The following is a 23791-nucleotide window of genomic DNA, read 5'->3' on the forward strand; positions in this document are numbered from 1 at the left end:
CATCAGTTCAAACTTCTTTATGCTTTTCCCCCGCTCCAGTTACTACCCCGCCTGCTGCGCAGGATCAGGGTGGAGCACATACCAGTCATCCTGGTAGCTCCATCATGGCCCAGAAGGGCATGGTATTCACTAATCCTAAAGATGGTAGTGGGAGACCCTTGGACTCTTCCTCTACGGCCAGACCTGCTATCGCAAGGTCCGATCCTCCACCCTGCCTTACGGCATCTAAATTTGACGGCCTGGAAGCTGAATCCCTGATTCTCAGGGGTAGAGGTCTGTCTCAGAAAGTAATCTCTACCCTAATCAGAGCCAGGAAACCGGTCTCTAGGGTGATTTATTACAGGGTCTGGAAGGCCTATGTAGGCTGGTGTGAGTCCAAGCTATGGCTTTCTCGTAAGTTTACCATCGATAGAGTATTACGTTTTCTCCAGCTAGGAGTGGATAAAGGACTGGCATTAAGCACTATCAAAGGACAGATTTCAGCTTTGTCAGTGTGGTTTCAGCGGCCGCTGGCCACCCACTCGCTGGTTAAGACCTTCATGCAGGGGGTCTTACGTATTAATCCTCCAGTTAAATCCCCGCTTTGTCCGTGGGATTTAAATCTTGTTCTGTTAAGTTTACAGAATCAAACCTTTTGAGCCGTTGGCTGAAATTCCTTTGGTTTTACTGACAAGGAAGTTAGTATTTTTGGTCGCCATAGTTTCCGCCAGAAGAGTATCGGAACTGGCAGCCTTATCCTGTAAGGAACCATATCTTATTTTGCATAAGGACAGGGTCGTTCTCCGCCCTCATCCTTCCTTCCTACCAAAGGTTATATCCAGTTTTCATCTAAACCAGGATTTGGTATTACCATCCTTCTTTCCTAAACCTACTTCCAGAAAGGAAGGGTTGCTGCATACCTTGGATATTGTCAGGGCCATGAAGGCCTATCTTAAAGCTACAGAGAAGATCCGGAAAACAGATGTGTTGTTCATTTTACCGGATGGGCCCAAGAAGGGGCAGGCAGCTGCAAAATCCACCATCTCGAGGTGGATTAAACAGTTAATCACTCAGGCCTACGGCTTGAAAGGGTTGCCTCCTCCGTTATCATTAAAGGCTCATTCTACTAGGGCCATGGGCGCTTCCTGGGCAGCACACCACCAGATCTCTATGGCTCAAGTTTGCAAGGCGGCAACCTGGTCTTCTGTCCACACGTTTACAAAATTCTACCAGTTGGACGTAAGAAGGAATACTGATACAGCCTTTGGGCAGGCAGTGCTGCAGGCTGCAGTTTGAGACCCTCGGATTCCGGGGGCTCCCTTTTGAGTTAAATTTAAAATTTAAAATTATTTTTTCTCAACTAAGTTGGATTTATTATGATTTGAGTATATCTCTAAATGAAATCCTTTTGTCTTGGGAAGATGTTCTCCCTCCCCTCATTGTAAGTATTGCTTTGGGACATCCCATATAGTAATGCATATGCCGCTCTGTGTCCCGTGATGTACGATAAAGAAAGAGATTTTTAATACAGCTTACCTGTAAAATCTTTTTCTTGGAGTACATCACGGGACACAGAGCTCCCACCCCTCTTTTGGGGACCATTTTGGGAGGCATACTGCTTGCTACAAAACTGAGGTACTCCTCCTATGGGAGGGGGTTATATAGGGAGGGGCACTTCCTGTTTTTGAGATTGCCAGTGTCCATCACCTGAAGGTACTCCATATAACCCATATAGTAATGAATATGCCGCTCTGTGTCCCCTGATGTACTCCAAGAAAAAGATTTTACAGGTAAGCTGTATTAAAAATCTCTTTTTTTACTGGCATGTCCATCGTTTACCACTAAACCTTCAATGACTTGATATGTAAAAGAGAACCTACTTTTTGTCTGCTTTATGATTTTTTTTTTTTCCTATGCAAATGCAGTTTTTAGCAAATAAACTTTACACACCAGCATTAATAGGACTGGATGTAATACTTTGATAAATGTGATTTAAATGTTTACATAATTTAGTTGCTCGCCGCCTTCCTCAGTCCTTCAGTCGGCTCAGGTGAACTTTTTTCCCTACAAGCCTGATTGATATAGAGTTGACATTAAAAAATAGGTTATAGCCCTAAAAATCCAACCCAACAGGGTGTGAGCTAGTCCTGATTATTGCAATAGTCTCCAAGCTATATAAAATTAAGTTGTTGTGAGTCACAGTAAGATGAAATTCAGCCCTCAAAATACTACTAACAAAAATGTTGAATATGATGCTAATGTGAAGTTTAACCTTTTTTATTGGGAATCACTTGACTGGTTGATTTTCAATGTGCTGCAAATGAAAATGATTGCCAACAACTGGTTAAAGTACTCTGTCAAAGTAGTGCGGAATAAACGTATATCTAAACCCAGGAAAATTGCTGTTTACTAGTCCTTATATGTATGTGGTGACTACATTCTACCCCCCCCCCCTTTTTTTTTTTTTTTTTTTTTTTTTTTTTAACACCTGGTGATACTGCAAATAACACTAGGGCGATGATAATTTGCTGTCTTTGCTGGAACTGTGTTTTGAAAAAAAAAGTTAGAACTACAGGACACCTCCTCTCCTGCCTTTTGAGGTGCCTTAGGAGCGGTGTATACGCTGCTTCTAAAGCACCCCTGCACCCATTTAAATCTGGGACAGTGCCGGCAAAGCGACATTTCAGCTGTGCTTTTAACCCTTTTTCGGCCGCTAGCGTGGCACCACATGTCACCAAACAGCAGTGAAACGCACCATGCCGTTCAGTGACATGAATGAAGTGTCACTTTTTGCACTTCAAATAAAGTTAAGAAACAAAGGGGACTGTGTGGTGCTCTGAATCATGCATCACACCACCTCACTGCATCTGATATTGGCTGCTGTATGTCAGCAGTGTGTTTGGGGACCCTAGGAGCTTCAAGAAAGCTGTTGCAGCTTATTTGCTATACACATTGCTCTTCAGACCAGCATTTAAAGGCTAAACTTTAAATAGGCCTAAAATGTGATTTAGTCCTTGTATTAACTTGTAGGTAGATGAAAAAGCATAACAATGCCCTGCAGATGAGGTGTCAAAGCCCCTCTGGTGAATGGCTTGATAACTTGCTAGATCTTGGAGCTCAATACTTGAATATGAGAATTATCCAGCTACCACCTGACGAGAGTCCTAGTGGCCCTCGCTATTGAGAAGGCTTTTGATGCAGGCTGTTGGTCCTACATGATGCACGTTTTGGAACTCTTTGGGTTTGGTCTGGTGCTTATGAAATGGATAGCCTTACTCTACAGGACCCCTAAGGCTCATATTGGGCTGAATGGTAAAATCGCACCCTCCTTTCTGGTCAAGAGGGGAACAAGGCAGGGGCGCCCTCTTTCCCCTGTGTCATTTGCCTTAGTGATGGAGCCGTTGGCTGAGGCCTTGCAGAGGTCAAGCAAGGTGTCTGGAAAACTAGCACTCTACGTTGATTTTCTAATGCGTTTCTTACGAGACCCTGGCCCTTTGCTTTCCACAGCCTTGTTAATTGTGGTACCCCTTTTATAAAGCGGCAAATTTATACCGAGGATGTCCCAAAAAGTATGATAGTCTGGCACTTGTGGATGGACTCAGATTCCACGGTAGATGATCGGGAACCAGTAGATTCGATCAATATAGCTTCCTGAGTATCTATTGCTCTTTAAAACGGACAGTGGTTTATACCTAAGCTACACAGGTGATTGTACAGGCTAGGATATTGGTGCAACAACAATTGAAAACTGTTCTTGTAGCATCAGGCTCCTGGTGAACTGGAGGGAGTGTGATTCCTTTTGGTAATATCAATACCTGCAAAGCTCTTATCTGCTGTGAATCTGAGCAATGCATGGTTAGAGTTTTAGGATAAGTTGTAAGTTATACTTGGTTATGTTTACCTGTTAGTCATGGTATGCCTCAATGGCTATGTTTTGTACCTTAAACGTATTTTCTAATAAAGAGAATTAGAAATAAATTGGCTGCTATACCTGCAATTCACCCCTTGATGTTCTCTCCTGATGCAAGGTAATGTCTTTGTTTTATTTGAGAAATTGTTGGCTAATGCTAAATTGCGATCCATGCTTAAAAATGATTTTGTTTTACAAAAAAAATCCTATTTCAATTATGCAATTTTACTAAACAAAGTCCTCATATCATTGTAAATGGCAAGCATTTCACCTACGTTTCCAGACCACACACTTTATGGATGAGCTGGCACCTAACAAAGCAGTCATTCTTTTCAGAGCAGGGATATGCAATTAGCGGACCTCCAGCTGTTGCAGAACTACATAGTTCCATGAGGCATAGCAAGACTGACAGCCACAAGCATGACACCCAGAGACAGAGGCATGATGGGACTTGGAGTTTTGCAACAGCTGGAGGTCCGCTAATTGCATATCCCTGCTTTAGAGGTTTCATTTTTCTTAAGCTTGGCTGCCAGAAAAATGTCTTGGTTCCTTTTTGTACTCTTCGATCCTCCTAATGTAAGAATATTCCTTTGAGACAATAGGATTCTTACAGATCCCCTGGAGAAAATAAACAGATGGACTACCAAAAAAACATGGGGAGCAGTAAACTGCCTCCTCTTTCCCAGTGTTGCTTTAACACAGCCCCTAGGTCTTTAGAATTAGGTGTCAAAAATAGAGCGGTTGATTAAACCTATTCTGGTCCTTAGTTTTGCTAAACCCACAACAGTAAAATCAGTCTATATATGCAGTAAAGCATGCTTGTTTTATACTCCCTGTGGAACCTAAGGGGTTAATCCTTTGCATTGTGTGAAAAGGCTGTTTGATCCTGTATGCACAGATCCTCTTCCTTCCACTGACTCCAAAACATGTCCTGATAAAATAGTTACTGGAGTCAGGCTGCACATGCTCAGTTTGGTGTGTATTGCTAGAGGGTTTCTTCTTTCTTCTTTCTTCCTTTGGGACACAGCAGCATTCAGGGGGCACATAACCTCTATGTGGTTGGTGGGGCACTACCAAGAGAGATACCTACTCTATAGCATGAAACTGTGTGTTTTAAGTTGCATACTTGATGTAGATTGCTAAATTTAGCACAGTAGTATATGCATTGTGGTACCTCGGCTTGTTGCTTGGTAATATGTCTTCCCTTAGAAGGAATTCAGGGATCAAGAAAGCACCGCTGCCTGCTCGGTACCTTCCTCCCCTGTAAATTTTGACATACCTATACAGAAGGAGCTATTGCCACTATCGGGGGTAACAATTTCTCCGGTGGCAACTGGGCCTGCATATGTCACTGAAGACACTTTTACCGCAGCCCTGGAAAAATTAGAAAGTAAGATCGCTATGCTAATCGCAAAGTCTTTGCAAAAGGACAAAAAAAGCGACGCAGATCTCCTTTTTGTTTTAGATCTCCTTTCAGAAAAATCTGAAGAGAAGGATGAGGCAACGCCTACAGAGGACAGGGATGAGGAGTCGGACGGATCAGGGATTTCAGAGGAACCCTTTTCTGCTTCCCAGATGCTAAGGCCATGGGTACAATGTTATGCTGAAACAGTGTGTACTACATTCAGGTTTCCCTCTTAGGCGTTAACTGAATCACCTGTCTCCTCCCTGGGCTCATTAAAATCCCTGCAGGGTGCATGCTCTTTTCCAGTTCATCCGTTATTAAAAAAGTTAATCTACGCAGACTGGCTACATCCAGACAAGCGCTTCTCACCTCCAAAGAAGTTTGACATTCTTTATCCTATGAAGGAAGAGTTTTCCAAGAAGTGGAGTCTGCATTCTGTAGATGCAGCCGTTTCTTGTGTAAATAAGAACCTGACTTGTCCAGTGGATAACGTACAGGTGTTCAAAGATCCTTCGGAAAATAAGTTGGAATCTTTCCTAAAATCTTCCTTCCTTCTGGCTGGGTCAGTTGCCCAACCTGCTGTCAAATTGTGGGAGAATTTGCCTAAAGCAAGCATCTTGTCTCGCACCCCAGCTGGTGCATATGCGCAGAATTCTTTGACTAAAGCATTGGTCAGCAGAGGCACTATGCAAAAAGCTTTTGGCTAGTTTCCCCTTCCATGGCGAATGCCTCTTTTGGTGGAATATTTGGAAAAATATATCTTAAAGATATCGAGTGGAAAGACCACTCTATTACCAGAGAAGAAAAACAAGCGACCTTGTTTTAAACGTTCTCTCTCTCTCCCCGGCTTCTGGTAAGTCTACCTCCAGCCAGTGGCGACAGCATTTTCAGCCAGCCACAAAGGCTAAAGAGGACCAGGCCCAGAAAAACTGGAAGCAGTGGGGTTCAAAGGCTAATAAGCAGAACCCCAAAGCCTCTTCATGAAGAGGCATCCCCGCTCGGCCGAGTGGGGGGACGGGTTCGTCAGTTTTCAGCAGCATGGCAGACAGAAATCCAGTACAAATGGGTAGTATCCACAGTATCCCTAGGGTACAAGCTGGAATTTCGAGAGCTCCCATCTTCTCAGTTCCAAAGCGCAAGGATCCATTAAAAAGAGCATCCTTCTTCAAGGGATTGGATCACTTGCTGTCTCAAGGGGTGATCACAGAAGTACCCCTAAAGAAGCAAGGTTCAGGTTTTTATTTAAACCTCTTTGTGATCCCAAAACCAAACGAAGATGTCAGACCCATTCTGAAACCAAGATCTTTAAATCAATTTCTAAACATTTGCCATTTCTGAATGGAAACTATTTGATCAGTAGTAGTCACCCTACAAGGCGGAGAATTTATGGCGTCAATAGACATCAAAGACGCATACTTGCATGTGCCTATCAATCCCGCTGACCAAAAGTTCTTAAGGTTTGCGATAAAACATCGGCACTTCCAGTTTCTGGCTCTGCCCTTTGGTGTGGCTACCGCACCCTGGGTATTTACAAAGTAGCTAGCCCCTCTGTTGGCAAATCTGAGGGCACAGGGCATAGCGATAACAGCCTATCTAGACGATCTACTCGTGATAGATCAGTCAGAGGCAGGATTAGATCACGCTGTGCTCACCACAATAAGATACCTGGAGCATTTAGATGGATTGTAAACTTACAAAAATCCTCTCTACAAGCCCAAAGAAGGGTAGAGTATTTGGGCATGGTCATAGACACAGCCCAAAGCCGGGTATTCCTACCAGAGCCAAAGATCAAGTCGCTAAAGGACCTGATCCACAAGGTCAAGGCAAAGGAAGGACCGTCTATTCGCCTTTGTATGAGGTTATTGGGGAAGATGGTAGCCTCCTTCGAGGCTGTCCCTTACGCCCAGTTTCATTCGAGACTCCTTCAAGGCAGTATTTTAGCCGCCTGGAACAGAAAGATCCAAGCTCTGGATTTACCCATGCGCCTGTCTTCACAAATGAGCCAAAGCTTCAGTTGGTGGTTAAAGGCCAAAAAATTGCGCAAAGGAATATCTATTCTCCCAGACACCTGGAAGGTGGTGTCTACGGATGCCAGCCTAATGGGCTGGGGAGCAGTGTTGGAAGAAGCTTCAGCCCAGGGAACCTGGGCCAAGACTGAAAGCGGCCTGCCCATCAACATACTGGAAATACGGGCAGTATACTTGGCCCTCAGAACCTGGACACACAGGTTACAGGGTCACCCAGTTTCGGATTCAATCTGACAGTGCTACTGCAGTAGCTTACATCAATAACCAGGGAGGCACCTGCAGTCAGGGCACTCAGAAAGATGTGAATCGGATTTTGACATGGGCAGAGGAACATGTTCCTTGTCTCTGCAATCTTCATTCCAGGGGTAGAAAACTGGCAAGCGGACTATCTGAGTCGCCAGCAGTTGTCACCAGGAGAGTGGTCTCTCCACCCTGATTTTTCTGGCCATTTACCAGAGATGGGGGACCCCGGATACAGACCTGCTAGCTTCCAGGTTCAACAGAAAGTTGGACAACTTTGTGTCTAGGACAAGAGATCCTCTGGCCTACGGATTGGATGCTCTAATAATTCCGTGGAATCTGTTCTCACTGATCTATGCGTCTCCTCCGATCGCTCTCTTACAAAGGCTACTTTGCAGGATCAAGAAGGAAAGAATTCCTGTAATCTTAGTGGCCCCAGATTGGCCCAGAAGACCCTGGTATGCCAAAATCATAAAGATGGCGGTAGGAAAACCCTGGAATCTTCCGCTTCGTCACAACCTGCTGTAGCAAGGTCTAGTGTTCCATCCTTCCTTACAAAAGCTAAATCTGACGGTTTGGATGTTGAGACCCACATTCTGAAGAAGAGAGGGATCTCGGGTCCAGTGCATTCTACACTTATTGCCAGCTTCCAAGCTTATTTACTATAGAGTCTGGAAAGCGTATGTTTCATGGTGTAAAACTAACAAATGGAATCCTCAAGGATATGACCTAAGCGGGATTCTCGCCTTTTGCCAGCTAGGTGTGGATATGAAAGAAATAAATCCTCTTCCTCCCGCAAAACGTGCCAAATCCCCCGGCGAAATTCCGGCCTCGCTTGCTGCTGCTCCCACTTCCAACATGGCGTCGCAGACCGAGGACGGCGAGAGGGCTCCGGCCTTGCTGGAGCAGAGTAATTTTGCCGCTCTGATGTAGGCGATTACGGACTGTAAGTCCATGCGTAAGTAGTGATGTGGACACTGTTCGGGGCAGAGTCACTACGGTGGAGCGCAGGGTGAGTGACGCTGAAGACCTGCTGTAGGACCACTCGGCTTCCCTGCACACTCAAGGCTAAAGTGAAAAGTCTGGAGTCCCGCGCGGAATCGGAGAAATAACCTCCGCATAGTGGGACTCCCGGAGCGGGCGGATGGGTCTAATCCCACGACTTTCACGGAGCGGCTGCTCCGTGCGCTTTTGCTCCAGGCTTCTTTTTCGGCCCACTTTGTGGTAGAACGGGCCCACAGGATGCCGGCAACCAGCCCCCCTGCTGGGAGCCCCCTTGCACGTTCATATTGAAACTTCTCAATTTCAGAGATAGAGACCCAGTGCTCAGAGAGGCTAGGAACCTGGATGTGCTGCGTTATGAAGCTACCAAGCTTATGATCTTCCCTGACTATTCGGTGGATAGCCAGAGGCAGAGGAGGTCGTTTGACCATGTCAAGCTCAATCTTCGTAACAGGAAAATTAAATACAGCATGCTTTTCCCGGCGAGTCTGTGTGCAAGATGGCGCTTCTTTACATCGCCGACGATGCCTCAAGCAGGCTGGATACTCTTCCCAGGGCCTGATGGTCCTTCCCTGTCTGGGTTCTTGTTTATCGGGTACTGGGCCTCTCCTCCTCCTGTCATACGTGCTCCGAATGTCCCTACCCTGCCTGACTGGGAGAGTGAGGTATGAGTGCTAATTTTCTGGAGGGGGGGCTGCCTGCCTGCTGGGTTCTATGCCTGCCTGGATTATTGATGTTCTTGGATCAATTTGCACCCTGGCACTGGCACAGATGCATGCGGTTGCAGCGTAATGGATTGCAGTTTTTTTTTCACCTTGCTTTGTTCCCCTTTGTCTTGTTGTGACTGTTTGGGACATGTGTCTGTCGCTGAAGACTGCAGCCTACGGGAGGACATTGACACTTGGCTGCTTTGCCTGGGTCTTGTTATGCTCCCGCCCCCCCCCCCCTCTCCCTTGCTCTCCTAGGATTAGCCCATGTACCCGCTCAGGTCCTATGAAGTAACGACTAGTAAGTTTGTGCCCCCAGGGTGATCTCTTTTGCTACAGGTACACTTTATCCTGAATTGACAGTTTTTCATTGATATCTTTTTTTTTTTTTTTTTTTTTGCTCATGCCAGGCTGGAGACCTCTCTGCTGGATGGACTGAGGCAGTGCTAGTTGGCTGCCTGCCCTGGTGCGCCACAGTACAGGACCCCTATTGGCGGTAGCCATGTTTTGTTCTGGGATTGAAACGCACCCAAGTTCGTGGGGTGGGGAGAGGGGGGAAATGTTTGGGATATGTTTTGTATGGTTGGGTGGCGTTCACCCCAGGTTTATAATGCACTCCTATTTTTGGTACACTTTTTTATGATGTATTTCTTGATGCTGCAAGGTTTCTACCTCCCAAGATTTCTGACTATTATGATTTTTATGCCTCTGTTCAGTCTTACGATGTTGGCGCCTGAGGCGCTGCAGGTGGAGATTTGGCTTGCATCACATTGTTTACTGTATGCTCCATGGCCCTCATAACTGTGATCTCCTGGAATGTCCGGGGGTTAAATGATAAAGTTAAACGTGCATTAGTGTTTAATTTTCTAAAACGTCACAGTCCCCACATATATGCATACTCCAAGAAACCCATTTGATGGGTAGTAGAGTTTTGGTCCTTAAAAAAATCCTGGGTAGGGCTTTCTTATCACTCACTCTACTCCTCCTACTCCAGGGGGGGTTAGTATCCTTATCCGCAAGTCCCTGCCATTTGAATTGTTAAATCTTCACCTGGACGCTGAGGGGCGTTATGTTATTCATGCCAGATGTGCCAGAAGTGAGATGGTTATTGTGGGGATTTGTATACCTCCTCCAGCTAATATGTCATTGTTACATAAACTTGCTCTAATAGTTGCACAATACCCGGCTGCACAGATCCTTTTGGCTGGTGATTTTAATATGGCCCCTGTCCCACAGATAGATAGACTTTCCCCTCATCCGTCTTTGGACTCTCCTTTGTCTAGATGGGCAGAGGCGTGCGGGCTAACTGATGTTTGGAGATGGAAGCACCCGCAGCAAGACAGTTTACGTGTCACTCGGCCACCTTTGCAACATTTTCCTGTATTGACCTTATTTACTTGAGTGATAGTTTGCTTCCCCGTACTCTGGCTGCCTCCATTCTGCTACGGGGTATTTCTGACCATGCTCCAGTCTGCTTGCAGCTGGATATTGGTCTAGATGCAGGTCCCCCTCTGTGGAGGCTGTCCAGTTATTGGGTATCTGATGAGCGGGTTTCCCTGGCTGTGGCAACTGAACTAGCTGATTTCTGGCCGCGAAATGTTGAGACGGCTGCGCCAGCGGTTGTATGGGATGCTTTTAAAGCCCATTTTCGTGGCCAGTATCGGCTCCTCATTGGCAGAGCACGTAGGTAATCGTCTGTCTCTTAAGGAGGCGGAGGACAGTGCACAAAGTTTGGAGGCACACTATGGGGGTTATTTACGAAAGGCAAATCCACTTTGCACTACAAGTGCACTTTTAAGTGCAGTTGCTGTAGATCTGAGGGGAAGCTCTGAAATTAGGGGAAGCTCTCTGATTTTATCATCCAATCATGTGCAAGCCAAAATTATGTTTTTTATTTTCCTTGCATGTCCCCCTCAGATCTACAGCGACTGCACTTGTAGTGCAAAGAGGATTTGCCTTTCGTAAATAAACCCCTATATCCGCTATGGGGATAGGGAGGTTTATGGTCACCCACAAGTGCTTTACAGGGAGATAGCCGTCCTCCGTGCTTTTTCTTCCCGGAAGATACTACTCTCTCAGTCACAGAGGATTTTTGAGCAGAGTGAGCGCACTGGTGGATTGCTGGTCTGGCTCTCTAAGGAACGTTCCTTGGCGGCACATATTGCTCGGGTTAGGGACATAGATGGATCCTTGTGCACGGATCCACAGGAGATTAATGCCCAATTCCGGACCTTCTATGCTAGACTATATTCCTCTCGGGTGGCGTATGACGCGGATGACTTACTGTCCTTCTTGGAGACGGTAGACTTTCCGCAGCTTATCTCTGAAGCCCGCAATAGACTAGATGCCCCCTTTACCCTGAAAGATACGGCGGTGGCTTCTCTTCAGTCGGCTAAGACGCCGGGTCCAGATGGACTCCCGGTGGAGTTCTATAAAGAGCATGGGGAGGATTTGACCTCCCGTTTCCATTCCCCCCTCCTCACTATGTTAGAAACGGGTCATCTCCCACACTCGATGTCAGAGGCGATCATTGTTGTTGTGCCTAAGCCGGGTAAAGACCCTGAGCTTTGTGGGTCTTACCGCCCAATTTCTCTGCTCAACGTGGATGCGAAGATCCTAACTAAGGTTCTTGCTACTCGTCTAAACTCAGTAATTTTGTCTCTGGTTCATGAGGATCTATCTGGCTTCATGCCCGGTAAGGGTACGGACGTCAATATCAGGCGCCTCTATACCAATATTGCGCATTCGGGGGGTGGCACCCTCCCCTGGGGTGGTGGCGTCCCTCGATACGGAAAAGGCATTTGACTAGGTCGAGTGGCCCTTCCTATGGCAAGTTTGGCTTTGGCCCGAACTTCATTTCCTGGATCCGACTGCTGTATGGGTCCCTAACGGCCAGGGTTAGTACGAATGGGATTCTCTCTTCACCGTTCCCTCTCGGTCGGGGCACTAGGCAGGGATGCCCTTGGTCTCCGGGCCTTTTTGCCTTGGCCATGGAGCCCATGGCTATTCAGGTTAGGACATCCCCTCTTATACCGGGTATCAGCGTAGGGCCTATCTGGGAGAAAATCTCCTTGTATGCGGACGACGCCCTGTTGTACCTGCCTGATGCCCTGGACTCCCTCGACACGGCTCTGACCCTGATAGACCGATTTGGGGTATTCTCCAGCATTAGGATCAACTGGTCGAAGTCAGTCCTCTTTTCCCTGTCCCAGACGCTGCAGCCCCCTCCTCGGACTGGTTCCCAGCTGACGTGGGTGTCACGATTTAGATACCTGGGCATAGACATACAGGCCAATCCCTCTCTCTATCTAGAGGATAATGTGTACCCGGTACTACAGCACCTGATCCTAAAATGCCAGCAGTGGAGATCATTGCCCCTTTCCCTGGTAGGCAGGGTTAATCTTTTATAAAAATGAGCTTTCTCTCTAAGTTTCTTTATGTGTTCAGGAACACCCCGGTCCCTATCCCTAATACCTTTTTTGTTAAATTGGATCGAGTAGTCAGTAGTTTTATTTGGGCAGGTGGTACCCCCAGAATAGCTAAATTGAAACTACAGCTACCATTAATGATGGGGGGGGGGGGGTCTCTCCCTTCCCTGCTTTCGCCAATACTACTGGGCTGCGGACCTTGTGACCATCCGTTGGTGGTTTGCACAAGCTGGGTCGAACCCGGTGGTCGCCCTGGAAGCGGCTATTCTGGGATCGTATGGTGCATTGAGTAACCTTGTGTTCAGGGGGCCGAAGGCACAGGCTGGTATGACCGTGTCCATGAAAACTAGGGTTAGTGTTTGGGAACAGCTGTCGAAGTCCATTTTCCCCTCTCAGACGATTTCCCCCCCGATTTCCCCACTTGCAGAAAATCCCTGATCCCAGCGTATGGGCTAGGTTTGGAATTACCAAGGTGCAGCATGTGATGCTGGCTGGTACTCTCCTACACTATGACACCCTTAAGGCCAAATTTTGCTTGCCTTCTTGGATGTTTTTTAGATTCCTGCAGTTACGCCATGCTATCCAGGCGCAAATTCCCCACGCCTCAACGGTGGTTTCCCACAGTGTAGAATCCTACTTGTCGTTCCAATTTGCCGATCGTATCCTTTCCTCCCTGTATCTTAGGATCTCTTCCTTGGCCGCAAGTCCAGCTGCGCAGCTCTTCCAAAGCTGGCAGAGCGACATTCCGGGCCTGGACTCGGATGACTGGGATGAGGGGATCCAGCAGTACATTCTGCTGATGATCTCAGCCAGGAATAGATTTATGTAGCTTAAGTTTCTACATAAGGCTTATTATACCCCTCAAAAGCTGGCTAGGATCTATCCCTCCTGCTCGGGCCGGTGTCCCAAATGTCTGACTGAGGTGGGTACCTTTATACACGTAGTGTGCCCTATTATTCAAGATTTTTGGAGGGGAGTGGTGACTGAGATTAATGAGACTGGAGGGCTGCATGTTGACCTGGATCCTAGAAACCTTCTGCTGGGAGTTTGTGACACTGTCACGCCCAATAAACATAAACCGCTATTTGTCTTCTACTCTGCCTTTTATGCCAGAAAGGCAATTTTGTGTAAGTGGAAATTGGCTGACCCGCCGACGATCTCACAGTGGAGGTCAATGGTGGATAAGGTGTTGCCCCTTTACAAGCTGACCTATATGGGCTGGAAATGTCCCTGGAAATTTGATAAGGTGTGGGGGAGATGGGTGAGGAGACGGTCAATTCCGGATTAGGGCGGTCTAATGCTGGAGGCTGGTTACCGGTGTACCGTGTTAATTTTTCTATTTTGCTGATGAATAAAAACGTATCTGTTAAAAAATATCAGCTCTATCAGTCTTCTTTCAGAGACAGTTGGCATCTCATTCCCTAGTTTGGGCTTTCATTCAGTGGGTACTGCGGATCAATCCACCAGTCAAGTCTCCTTTGTGCCCATGGGATCTGAATTTAGTATTGTCAGTGTTGCAGAAGCAACCCTTTGAGCCTATTCGCCAGATCCCGCTGATCCTTTTAAGCAGGAAATTGGCATTTTTGATTGCTATCTCTTCAGCTAGAAGAGTATCTGAATTAGCAGCGCTTTCTTGTAAAAAGCCTATTTCATTTTGTCATAAAGACAAGACTGTACTACAACCCCCGCCTGCCTTTTTACCCCAGGTGGTGTCGGCTTTTCATTTAAATCGGGACACTGTTCTGGCTTTTTTTGTACTCGCCAATACCGATACTTTTTTTTAAATGTGTCCCCAAATGCAGCCACGTCCCCCCACAGATGCAGCCACGTCCCCCCACAGATGCAGCCACGTCCCCCCCACAGATGCAGCCACGTCCCCCCCACAGATGCAGCCATGTCCCCCCCCCCACAGATGCAGCCACGTCCCCCCCCACAGATGCAGCCACGTCCCCCCCCCCACAGATGCAGCCACGTCCCCCCCACAGATGCAGCCACGTCCCCCCCACAGATGCAGCCACGTCCCCCCCCCCCACAGATGCTGCCACGTCCCCCCCACAGATGCAGCCACGTCCCCCCCCACAGATGCAGCCACGTCCCCCCCCCCATATGCAGCCATGTCCCCCCATATGCAGCCATGTCCCCCCCCATATGCAGCCATGTCCCCCACCCATATGCAGCCATGTCCCCCCCCCATATGCAGCCATGTCCCCCCCCCCCCATATGCAGCCATGTCCCCCCCCCCCCATATGCAGCCATGTCCCCCCCCCCATATGCAGCCATGTCCCCCCCCCATATGCAGCCATGTCCCCCCCCCATATGCAGCCATGTCCCCCCCCCATATGCAGCCGTGTCCCCCCCCCCCATATGCAGCCATGTCGTTCCCCCCCCCATATGCAGCCATGTCGTCCCCCCCCATATGCAGCCATGTCGTCCCCCCCCCCATATGCAGCCATGTCCCCCCCCATATAAGCAGCCATGCCCCCCCCCCATATAAGCAGCCATCTCCCCCATACCTAGATGCTGCCGCGCCGCCGCCGCTGCTTGGTTAATACGGACGGGGAACATTACAGCTTTCATTTGAATAGCTGTAGTGTTTCCTGCCGCGTATAGACACTCCCCCTTGCTCGGGATTGGGCAGATCACCCGTCCAATCCCGAGCAAGGGGAGTGTCTATACGTGGCGGGAAACACTACAGCTATTCAAATGAAAGCTGTAATGTTCCCCGCCCGTATTAACCAACCGGCGGGGATGCGGCGTAGCGGCGGCGGGGGGTTGGGTGGGCTGAGTATTCGGCCAGGCATCAGGGGCATTTGCGGGAGTACAAGTAGTCCCGCAAATACTTGGTATCGGTCCCGATACCGATACTAGTATCGGTATCGGGACAACCCTATCTGCAGGCAACCGCTCAGATACGCAAAACTGATGTTTTGTTTATTTTGCCAGATGGTCCCAAGAAGGGACAAGTGGCATCAAAATCCACTATCTCCAGGTGGATTCGACAAACAATTATTCAAGCCTATAATTTAAAGAACAGAACTCTTCCTTTTTCTGTTAGGGCGCACTCTACAGGGCGATAAGTGCTTCATGGGCAGTGCACCACCAGGCTTCGTTGGCTCAGATCTGTAAAGCTGCAACTTGGTCTTCAGTCCACACATTTTTCAATTTTTTTCAGATAGATGTGAAAGGACACGAGGATACCGCTTTCGGGCGAAGTGTGCTGCAGGTAGCAGTATAGGGTCTCTTGTCCATAGCGACCTGCTTGATCTGTGTCTTCCCCCCCCCCCCCCTTCATATTGAGCATTGCTCTGGGACGTCCCATTATGTAATGATTTAAGGCTCTGTGTCCCATGATGTACGATAAAGAAAATAGGATTTTTAAAACGGCTTACCTGTAAAATCCTTTTCTTGGAGTACACCACGGGACACAGAGGTCCCCCTTCTTATGGGGACCTTATTGTTTGCTACAAAACTGAGGTACTACCCATATATTGTATCTCACTCCTTCCTCTCCCCCCCTCCCCTCTTCTTATGGAAAGTGCCTCTACATAGACGGGGCCCAGGGTAGGGTGGGTGGCCAAGTAATAAAAATACGTAATACCACTAAATAATCTTCTGTAATTTCCTTTTCAGTTACAACTAAAAACCTCTGAATACCCTTATGGTCGAAACGCGTTAGGATTTTTATATATGCGATGTTTCCTGTATCCAGCTGTATAATAACCTGTTGTATGCTGTTAATTACCGTATTTTTCGCCGGGGGGGGGGGGGGGGGGCAGTGACTGGTCAGCATTCACACTATAAGACGCAGGGACATTTCACTCTGTTTTTTGGAGTAGTAAAACTGCGTCTTATACGTCGAAAAATATGGTATATGAAAATATTGTATAATGTCCGTTGTTTATACCGCAACTCATATCTTATTTATAGTCCCCATTTCCATTTGGTGTATGTGACATTCCCTAATAAACCTTTTTACAATTTTACACATTGCATCTAATTCTTCATTTGAGCTTGCCTAAAAACCCCATTGGGAACTTTTCTCTGTCGCCAAATACTTATTTTCCACCATAATTTGCAAATAAATTCTTTCCAAATCAGACAATGTGATTGTCTTGATTTGTTTCCACATTTTGTCTCTCATAGTTGAGGTATACCCATGATGACAATTACAGGCCTCTCATCTTTTTAAGTGGGAGAACTTGCACGATTGGTGGCTGACTAAATACATATGTATGTGTGTGTGTATGTGTGTGTATATATATATATATAATTTGTTGCCATGGTAACATTACAGGAGTAGTCCCATTGCATTTTAAGAGGCACAAGTGCACAAAACTAGTTTCATTAGGTTTGTATTTTACTGTCGTTTTTACATCTTTATAAATGTGCCCCTGATGTGTTTTTTGATTACGAAGCTAATATATTACTTTTCTTTTACTCAAACAGGCGAAGAGTATTCATTCTCGGTCCTTCTCACCATGTGGCTCTTTCTAGATGTGCACTTTCCACTGTGGATATATATAGAACACCCCTCTATGATCTCCATATTGATCAGAAAGGTATGGTTGAGAGCGAGCATCATAGTCTTACAGTCACCTAAGCAACAGTATTCTGTATGTGTTTTATATAGTCTGATGTATTGTATTTTTAGATGATGGATTATGGATCCATTGGTGGATTATACATTGTGGTGGGGTGTGTTTTTTTTTTTTTTCAAAGGAATTTTTTCTTAAACTTTAGCTGTATATTACTTGCCATTACCTACCACCAAAGAACAACTAAAAAAAAAACTCTCCTGCTCCCTCACACTTCTGGCCCCTCCCACCAACCATGATCTGACTGCATTGCCTAGAAAAGCATAGAGACCCAGTGATGTCACTGAGTAAAATAAGGTATGTAATGAATACTGGTTTTATGTAAAAATGTAATAAGCATGTTGATGGAGACAGCCAGCCTTAAATTGTGTGGCTTATCTGTATTAAACCTGTCAGTACCCCGTTAATGTTACAATAAAACAAATATTTAAAAGCGTGTTGGGGAGCAGTCTTATTAAATGCGTGTAATATACATAGTTTCAAACACCCTGGAAGATTGAGATTTATTCAGTTGTTGATTTTTTTTTTTCTGGTACTGTAACGAAGGTCAGAACAAAAAAACACCATCTATCTAAACCTGAGAAACGCTAATCCCTCCCCACATTTTATTCTTTTTGCACTGCCTGGCCCTATTGTAGCTAACTATTGGTAAAATACTCTTCCTGTGACCATCTCTGACACAGAAATAAAATCCTAACAGAGGTTGTAAGCTTTCTCTACTCTATTCAAAAACTTAAGGCTGGGCTTTAAGATTCTATTTTACACCTGTCTGCTCTTGTGCATTGCATTCCATATGCATATTATAATGCCTTGTGCGTAAAAATTAGTTGTGTTTATTTAATTGACCAGAATGCACAAAAATGTCTGATCCATCATTTTCTGACACATATAATGGACCCCTTGACAGTAATTCAATTTCCAAAGACACTGTCCCTGTGTCCTGCGTGGGCAAGGAGACATTGGGGGTTATTTACGAAAGGCAAATCCACTTTGCACTACAAGTGCGCTTGGAAGTGCAGTCATTGTAGATCTGAGGGCGACATGCAAGGAAAATAATAAAAAAAACAGCATTTTAGCTTGTACATGATTGGATAATAAAATCAGCAGAGCTTCTCCTCATTTCAGTTTCCCCTCAGATCTACAGCGATCTAAAGCGATTGCACTTTCAAGTACACTTGTAGTGCAAAGTGTATTTGCCTTTCGTAAATAACCCCCAGTGTCTAAGAAAAACACTTTTATGCTATTTTTATGGAAAGAAAATTGTTACCAAAGCCTCAATGGTAAAGAGAATCATGGCTACAGTAAGATCATGTTAATGCTGTTGTCTGGGTTTGTCATTAGTGTGCCTATATGGAAAATAAAGCCTACTTGTGCTTTTGGATGTTTTCAGTTTACGGAGAGTTGTGGAAGACTGGGATGTTTGAGCGAATGTCAATGCAAACAGATGAAGATGAGCATAGCATTGAAATGCATCTACCTTACACTGCTAAAGCAATGGAAAGGTGTGTTTTTATTATTTTATGTGATTTCACTCAATACTGATGTGAATTGATTTCTTCCCCTGAGAATTGCATCAAATTTTGTGTAGAAAGCAGTTTCTGCAGGCTGTACCTGTACTACTTTTGGCCTGACTCTGATGCGAGTTGAGGTCCATAGACCTCATGTTTACACAGGTATTCCCTAAAATCGTGGCTTCATCATGTGAATTTCAAGTTGTGGCAGTGTAAAAGGGGCCTTACTCTGCTTAAAGAAAATGTTTATTTATAATCTGCTGAGTAACAAATGGCTAAGTTTGAGGTGTATGCCACTGCCTTGATTAGACTTTCATTGATGCCAGGAAGTATAGTTTTTACACCCTCCAACTTGGAACTTGCAGCTTACCTAACACCAGCTGCATTGGGAGTGGTTAGACCCTCTATCAGGATTCTTTGCTGCCCATGTCACTGTTTAAGTATATTCACTCCTCTCTATTTGTACTGCTAACCATTGTCACTAAAAAAAAGTGTAGGGTAACCTTTTATTTGTCGCCTGTTCCGTACTGTTCAAAAGTTACAGAAAATTACAGCCATTATAATGTGCAATCATATCGGGGCCTAGACAGAAAGCTTTACTGGGTTAAGAAATCTTCAGCAAATTTTTACCTGGAAATGACTGCATTTTAATAGTGTAGCGAGATTCAGATTTTTTATTTTTTTTTGCATGATCCTCTTCTATAATATAACGTTCTGTAGTTGCTAAATTTTGCTCTAATGCTTGAATTTTTATTTGCTTAAAATAACTTCTGTGACCCAGTTCTGTTTTCTGCTTTCCTTAGCCATAAGGATGAGTTTACCATTGTTCCTGTGTTGGTCGGAGCTCTTAGTGAATCAAAGGAACAAGAATTTGGAAAACTTTTTAGCAAATATTTAGCAGATCCTTCAAATCTTTTTGTAATTTCTTCAGATTTTTGCCACTGGGGTAAGTATTTTCAGTTCACTAAAGCGTTGGTATTTTTCAGCATTTTAGGTATTCAGTATTTCTATGTATATTTAACCGCTTCACTTTCAGCCTGGGTTTACACCCATGCAATCCGATTCCTGTCCAAATTCACAGTTCCCTCTGTAATCTGCGAACTGATCTGGGGGTGTTATTAACTTTGTATTGACACCCGCAGCAGTCCGCAGAGAGGACAATGTGGACTGCCTGCTAGGGAGAAATGCGACACGGGAACCCGCACTGGAAACGTGCTGGTTCCCGCATCGCAATATTGTGGACAGAGGCTTACCCCCCTTCCTGCCCAGGCCAATTTTCAGCTTTCAGAGCTGTCTCACCTAAATTGCACCATAATGCAACACTGTTCCCAGCTAAAAAAAAAACATTTCCCAGATGACTGCGGGGAGGGAGGGGGGTCGAAAACGTCCACTCTGATCGCCTAGGCAACCTTTCAGAGGTTGTGATCTACCTGGACAACATGGAGAAAGGCACGGGGAGTTGAGGGGTATCAAGCTCTCTATAAAAAAAAAACATCACAATTGTTAACCCTTGTCCCCTTTACATCACCCTCCCATTGTAGTGTCCCCTGCCCCCCCCCCCAATGCAGTGTCCTCTGTACCACCACCCCCCCCCAAAAAACAGTGTCTGATGCAGTACTGTGTAGGTAGCACTTGCCTGCCAGTGTGCATCAGAGCAGAGATCAGGAGACGGGAGCTGCCAAAGCTCATAATAGCAAGCTGGTGATTGGTTGTCAGTGCTGCCTAGTAGGGCTGCAACTAAAGATTATTTTCATAATCGATTAGTTGGCCGATTATTGTTTCGATTAATCGGATAATAGCCTTAAAAAAAAAAAATCGCATTTTTTTTGGGCCAATTTGTTGTTGGGCAGATTACAAAACACAAATTGCCGCAAAAACGCATTACATGCTTTTCTGCAGCTTCTCCATTGAAGTATATTGAACCAAAAAAAAAAAAAATAGCACCGTTTTGCGTTAAAAAGTCCTTGCCCTTTCCAAATACGCAGCAGCTGAAAAAAAATCATGGATGTGAACGTGTCCCATAGGAAAACATGTAAATGAACTGTAGTGTGTTTCTGAAAAATGCACCAAAAAACAGAGGCGTGAACCCAGGCCTGAGATGTTTAGTAACATAATGGGGTTAAAAAAACAAAAATAAGTACAAAGAGCAAATAAATCGCTACTGTAAGGGGTTCCTTTTTTTTTTTTTTTACTGTGGGACAGTGAAAGTAATATTTACAGTAGCGATTTGCTTTTTTGTACTATAACAGGCTATTTTTTTTAATTTTTTAACCCCATTATGTTACTGGCTGATTAATTGATTATGAAAATTGTAAATCGATTAATTTGGAAATCAATTAGTTGTCGATTAATCGATTAGTTGTTTCGGCCCTACTGCCTAGCAACCAATCGGTGAGCAACCCCTGCTCTACAGTTAACAGGAGAGCAGCGGAGGTTGGGAGGTAGAGCCGTGGTCACGATCCACCTGTAAATCCCCCTGTGGTCGTCTGCGATTGGCTCGCCGACCTAGGTGATTGGAGCAGGTCGTCATGCAATTTAGAGGAGAGGGGGGTGGAGGAGGCCTTAAAGCGGAACTTCACCTTTTGGGTAGAGCTCAGCTTTAAGATTAAACTGCTTCTGGTCCAACTTCATGATGTGGCACCCTAGATTAAACTGTTTCCAATACTGTAGTCACCACTGAAAAACTTGTATAATCATGTCGTATCCCCTCTCAACCCCCCTTTTTCCATGAAAAAAACGTTTAATTTCTGTAATCTCTCCTCATAATTTAGGTCATCCATTGCCCTATAAAGCTTAACCTATACCCAGTGATCACTTTTAAAAAATTTAAAAGGATAGAATATTTGGAGAATATGAGCGACAGCATTGAGCCAATTCCCCTTGTTAATGTGAATTGGCTGTTGTTGCTACCCATGATAAATATGAGATCAGCAGGGCTGGTAACAATTTGGGCTTTGACAATAGGAGATCTTCTATTAGTGGAATTATGGTTTCTGGTCTGATATTTGGGCTCATGAATACAACAATTGTGCTATGAGAATATAATATTACCAGTACCAACTGGATCTAGTATAGTGAGTTGGCATGGAGTGGATATGCATTATCCCCCTGTACAGATTTTAATATTGAATGTTCACGATGAGCGGAGTTTTATTTAATAAAAAAAATATATATTTACTGTAAGGGGGATTACTAATTTTGATATTTTTTATTTTTTTATCTTGTTTTCCAGGTCAGCGATTTCGTTATACATATTATGATGAATCTCAAGGAGAAATATATAGATCAATTGAAAACTTAGACAGAATGGTAAGCAATGTTTTTTTTTTTTTTTTTTTTTTTTTTTTTTTCAAACATTACACGAAGTCAGCATATTGCAATTTTTTTTCTGCAGATTAAGCATGTTATTTCTTTACAATGACTTTCTCTAATTTCAAATAATCTCCAGATTACCATTATATCACTCCTAAGTATTGGTAAGCAGCAATATGTTTGCTTTTGGGTTTAATACTGCTTTAAAGTGATTGTAAAACCTCCACTGTACAGTTAGGCCCCGATCATCGACTTCTGGGGTCTCTCGCGGCTCTTCCCAGCATCGTATAACTGCCTAGGAGAAGCACTCTCCAAGGGGGTTACCTTGCTGAGTCCTACATTTGGCATCTATGGACGCCAAATGTAGGACTCGGCACCGGCGCCCACGTCCTTGGATTGACCCTGTGCCTCAATCAGACCCCCCCCCCCCCCTCCCACTGTGCCTGTGTTCTCTGATAACCACTGCTCATACCTAGTGTGCTATAAGTATACTTTTCTCACCTCATCTTTCAGGACAGAAAAGATGTTTTTTTCCCCCTCTGTCTTGCCAGCCCAACACTGGGAAAACTTTAACAGATGCAAGCTCCTGGGGGTGGGGTGCACATATGGAAAGCAGGATGACCCAGGGGTCTTGAACGGAGGAATCTAGAAGGTCCAACTGGAGGGAACTAATTTCCTGGGGCTGTGGGTCTTCAAAGAGATAATCAGGGACTAACACATCCAGGTGTTATCTGACCACGCCACGGCAATGGCCTACATCTCGAGGCAAGAAGGCGCAGAAAGCAGGTGTCTTCTAATTTTGACCTTACAGATTAGCTTGGGCAGAAGACAACTTGGCATCCTTAAGAGCTGAAGGGCAGCCTAAACCAGATATCGGACTTCAGCAGAAGGGTGCTGGAGTCGGAGTGAGGCCTACTACTTTTTCTCTGAACATGCAGGACCAAGCGGCTGGTCTGGACGCACTGGCTCAGTGCTGGACCTTCCGCTTGTGTTACGCCTCCCTGTGTAAATGATTTTTAGTGTTTAGAAAACTATGCATTAAGGTGAAAAACTTTCTGTGCTGCAGGAGCCCCCCTTTTTTCTTACCTGAACCCGATCGTTCCTGCGACAACGCGCCCAGCAACTCCAGCCGTTGTCTCGGGTCCTCAATGGACAGAATGATAGCAGCAGGCGACATTTGGCTCCTGGTGCTGTCAATCAAATCCAGTGGCACGGGGGGTCAGGCCAAATCTGTCTGTGTTAATGGACACAGCCGCAGGACTCTGGAAAGCACCCGCATCAGTGTCCCCATTGAAAGCAGCTCTCCGTGGGGGCACTCGAAGAAAGAGCCAGGAGCGCCGGCAGGGGACCCCAGAAGAGAATAGCGGCCGCATTGTGCAAAACCCTTGCACAGAGCAGGTAATCATGACGGTGTTTAAAACATGCAGCACAAGGTCAGTTTGGGGGTTAACCAATTAAGCTAGAGAATACGAATTTAGAAAAAAAATTCTGTCTCGACTATTATAAACTGATGTCTACCTAGTTATAGTGCCTTGATAAGAGTTTAAAGTACAAAAAATAAGAAAATGGACAGATGGTGCACTATTATACCCAAACTAACGGTGGAACATTAGAGGAAGTGTTGGTATCGTATATGCCCACAGTTATTTCAGCCAGAGATAAGATGATACAATTA

The 23791-nt window shown here is 45.4% G+C and overlaps 1 protein-coding gene across 1 annotated transcript in view; it reads left to right on the forward strand.

Annotated features, from left to right (window-relative positions):
* MEMO1 (mediator of cell motility 1) overlaps window positions 1-23791 on the forward strand; it is a 76423-nt gene that overhangs the window by 21806 nt on the left and 30826 nt on the right. The window contains exons 4-7 of the mRNA XM_040350936.1: window positions 17145-17257; window positions 18684-18795; window positions 19608-19750; window positions 22037-22113. Of these exons, the coding sequence (XP_040206870.1) occupies window positions 17145-17257; window positions 18684-18795; window positions 19608-19750; window positions 22037-22113 (445 nt within the window). The remainder of the gene's footprint in view (window positions 1-17144; window positions 17258-18683; window positions 18796-19607; window positions 19751-22036; window positions 22114-23791) is intronic.

Source organism: Rana temporaria, chromosome 4 (genome assembly GCF_905171775.1).
Source record: "Rana temporaria chromosome 4, aRanTem1.1, whole genome shotgun sequence".
Classification (NCBI taxonomy): domain Eukaryota; kingdom Metazoa; phylum Chordata; class Amphibia; order Anura; family Ranidae; genus Rana; species Rana temporaria.